Source organism: Pinus tabuliformis, chromosome 2_1 (genome assembly GCF_031772625.1).
Source record: "Pinus tabuliformis cultivar Carrire ecotype Pingquan chromosome 2_1, CPIR1, whole genome shotgun sequence".
NCBI lineage: Eukaryota > Viridiplantae > Streptophyta > Pinopsida > Pinales > Pinaceae > Pinus > Pinus tabuliformis.
Window position 1 is genome coordinate 482,750,337 of NC_142299.1, and position 3,993 is coordinate 482,754,329.

Consider the following 3,993-nt stretch of genomic DNA (forward strand, 5'->3'; position numbering starts at 1 on the left):
AATATAATAAATAATAATATTATAAACAATATTGTTAAATTGTTATTAACAAATTTTATTCGAAATAATATTATAAAAATATAATAATATTATAGACATTATTGTTAAGTTAGTATTAATAAATTTTCTTTTTTTACAAATAATTTTATTATATGTATATAATAATAATAATAATAATAATAATAATAATTGAAAATGAAAGTAAATAAAAAGAAAAAACTTTAGGAAGATAGAGCAGGGATCCAACACATACCCCAACCATCATCTCTATTCAGATTAACAGGCCTTTTTTAAATTTCTAAGGCCTCTCTAAATTTACGATGATGAAAATGGTCAATTCTAGCAATGACCCTAGCCTCTTCTATGCAGATGTGATGATTGGTCTTTTCTGCATGTTCTACCAAAGCGGAGGAACGAGACCTTCCATGCTTGATGTCTGCAGCATGCTCACAAATCAATTTATTTATTGACCAACCAGTCTCACCGATATAAGGAGTCCCACAAGAACAAGGAATGATGTAAACACCCTTCCCATCCTTGGGGTTAACTGGGTCCTTAATAGAACAAAGAGAACTCTGAATAGTGCTAAGGGGCCTAAATGTAGAAGGAATCTTTATGCTTTTTCAAGATCCTTGTGATTCTATCCGTGGTCCCCTAAATAAAAGGAATATGAACTCCGGAAAACCGATCCTTGGGATCAATCTTATTCTTAGGACCTTTTTCAGCATTAAGGAAAGCTCTAAGACCCTGGGACCTACTATAACCATTCCTATTAAAAACCTTAAGGAGGTGGGTTTTTTCATCTTCGAGGTGATTTTCATTAGAAACTCGCAACGCCCGAGTGGCTAAGGTGTTGAGTACACCTAGTTTTTTAGTAGGGAAATGATGGGAACTAGCATGAAGATATTTCTCTGTGTGAGTTTTCTTCCGAAAAACCTAATGAGAGAAAGAACCATCATCCTTTTTTGAAATAAGAATGTCCAGAAAAGGTAGGCTGCCATCGACTTCAAATTCCATAGTGAATTTTATGCAACTCGATTGATTGTTAAGATGATGGTAAAACAACTCCAACTTTTCTTTACCATGAGACCAGATGACACAAGTGTCATCCACAAACCTTTTCCAAAGCTTGGGTTGGAATAGAGCAGATGACAAGGCCTTTGATTCAAAGTCCTCCATGAAGAGATTGACCATAATGTTTATTCCTAGATATAATAATATGAAAAAAATAATTAAAATTCATTTAATCTGATATTTAAATAAAAAATGAAAATTCATTAATCAGAAAACTTAAGTATGATCAAAATAATTTTAACTTAAAGAAAATTCTTTTTGCTATATATATATATATATATATATATATATATATATATATAACCTTCGAACGAGTTTTGTTGGAATTAATTAATACATTAAAAAAAAATTTAAAAATAAAAAGAAAATGTTTTTTGCTTTATATATATATATATATATATATATACAACATTCGAACGGGTTTTTCATGAAGTAGAAGAAGATGAAGACGACTTCTCTCTTTCATGGCTATTTACTAGCAATTAAACCACATATTGCAAAGAAAACTACGTAAGGCATAAATTCGAGGGTTGTAAAATGTGGAAATAGAAGTTCTAAACAAGGCATGACAAAATTTCAGACTAAAATTGAAATTTTGTCTAAGATTTGCCACCCTCCTTTGGTTTCTCTTATTGGCTATTGCAAGGAGAATTATGAGATGATTTTGGTTTATGAATACATGGCCAATGGACCTCTTAGGATCCATTTGTATGAATCGGATATTCCTTCTACGTCATGGAAGCATAGGCTTGATATATGCATAGGGGCTGCCATGGGTTTGCACTACCTTCACATAGGAGTAAAGCAGGGAATCATTCACCGTGATGTAAAGACAATGAACATTTTGTTGGATGAGAATTTTGTGGCAAAGGTGGCAGACTTCAAGCTTTCAAAGACTGGACCTGCTCTGGATGAAACCCATGTGAGTACTGCAGTCAAAGGTTGCTTTGGATATATTGACCCTGAGTACTTCAAAAGGCAACAACTGACAGAAAAATCTGATGTCTACTCCTTTGGAGTAGTGCTAATGAAGGTGCTATGTGGAAGGCGAACCATCAATCCTTCTCTTCCCAGAGAGAAAGTCAATATAACAGAGTGGGAAATGCATTGGCAAAGGAGAGGCATGCTTGGACAAATTATTGATCATCATCTTGTAAATACAATCAATCTTAACTCCCTGAGAAAGTTTGGGGAGACAGCTGAAAAGTGTTTGGATGACCAGGGTATTGACAGGCCCACTATGGGTGATGTGTTGTGGAACTTAGAATATGCCCTTCAACTTCAGGAATCTTCCATGCTTGATGATCCAAATTAAAGCAGTTCTAATCGCCTTTCAGAGATTCCCTTACAATTTTTTCTAAGGAAGATAATTTTGGTGATACTAGTATTGAGAGGGGTAGTGATGTTGTAAGTGAAGAAGGTTCAGAAGGTGCAACTACAAGTAAAATATTTTCACAATTAGTTAATCCTCATGGAAGGTGATCACATAAATTTTGTGTGTGGTGATTCATCCACCAACTTATGTGAGCTGGCCATTGTGATATAAATTAATAATCACATTTAGAAAATATTTATGCTTCATTGGTCTTCACTCCTAAGACTAAATCTTTAGGTTCTTTTTGAAAGCACTTGCTTCCTAGCTCACTTCCATCCAAGGTAAGTCCCATATGGATTAATTTTCCTATATTTCCATCCTTATTTTTAAGGTTTGAAATTCTACCTTACAAATATGTACTATTTAGTGGCATTTCTTGTGTACTAGAACACTTAGTCTTTTTCAATTATAGAAGCTTCCCTTGGCTTAAGATCAAGATTTTTTTATCAGATTACAAATTGTGCAAGGGGAGATATCACTAGCAACCATCTTGAACTTTTCCTGGAGATATCAACGCCTTTATTGCACTTATCTAGCCAAATGGGTATGAAGTTCTCCTCCCACAAGGGAAAAGCACAGGCTGAACTAAATTTGAAGCATAACCAAGCCAAAATACATACACAAAGAAATAATGCATTAGAGAAGATAATTTGTCCATTTAAAGAAAAGAATGCCTCAATCCAAAGAAAAGAATGCATCACCTTCAATCAATTATCTATGAGGTTAAGCTTCTAATTCTGTTTAACTTGGGTTTATTTTGGGTGATTAGGAGGAATGATTGGGATCCTCCCCACCCAGTTTCAATTCATTGATTTTATGGTTGTCCTATTATAAATTGATTTTGTGGTTGTCACATGAAACTTATACCTCTGAACAACATAGAAGAAACTTGTTGATTATTTGTTACTACCTTATACACTACAGTGCCATAGTGGCTCTAATGTTGATTTCTCATTGTGATGTATTATTTGACAGATTCTTGCAATGATGTTTGCATAGAAGATTGTTACATCAACACCGGTGATAAAGAGTGAATCAGACGAGTATGGTATTGTTTTTGGTCATCCTAGTTTCAACATTATTATCCACCACGTAGTCAGTCAAAGCCATACAAGTGCAAGACTTGCATTGGGTAGTGAAATGTCTAGAGGGATAAAAAATATTCATGTATAAGATATTCTTGTAATTAACACAGAAAAAACTATGAGTGTAAAGATGTCTGCAGGAAGAGGAGGTTATGTGAAGGGCATCTTTATATCCAACGTGACCATGAACAATGTGAAGTGTGCCATTGGTTTTACTGGGTTCTATGGTGATCATCTTGATGATCGCTATAATCCTGATGCCCTCCCTGTTGTAGATAGGATCATCTTTAAGGACATTGTGGGTGAGAATATCACTATTGCAGGTGACTTTAATGGGATCTAGGAAGCTCCCTTCAGTAATATTTGTATGTCAAACATTTTCTTCAATGTCACCTCAGAAGCTGCATGGAGTTGTTCAAACATGAAAGGTTGTTCAGAGTCAGTTTATCCTCATCCTTG

At 34.5% G+C, this 3,993-nt stretch overlaps 1 protein-coding gene across 1 annotated transcript; it reads left to right on the forward strand.

Annotated features, from left to right (window-relative positions):
- Positions 1-1,753: 1,753 nt before the first annotated feature.
- On the forward strand, positions 1,754-2,389 carry LOC149201008 (receptor-like protein kinase THESEUS 1). Its single transcript, XM_089401164.1, has one exon. The coding sequence runs from the start codon at positions 1,754-1,756 to the stop codon at positions 2,387-2,389; it is 636 nt and encodes a 211-aa protein (XP_089257290.1).
- The last annotated feature ends 1,604 nt before the right edge of the window (positions 2,390-3,993 follow it).

Coding starts and splice junctions, on each gene's coding strand:
- LOC149201008 (XM_089401164.1), top strand. CDS start 1,754: ATGGCCAATGGACCTCTTAGGATCCATTTGTATGAATCGGATATTCCT.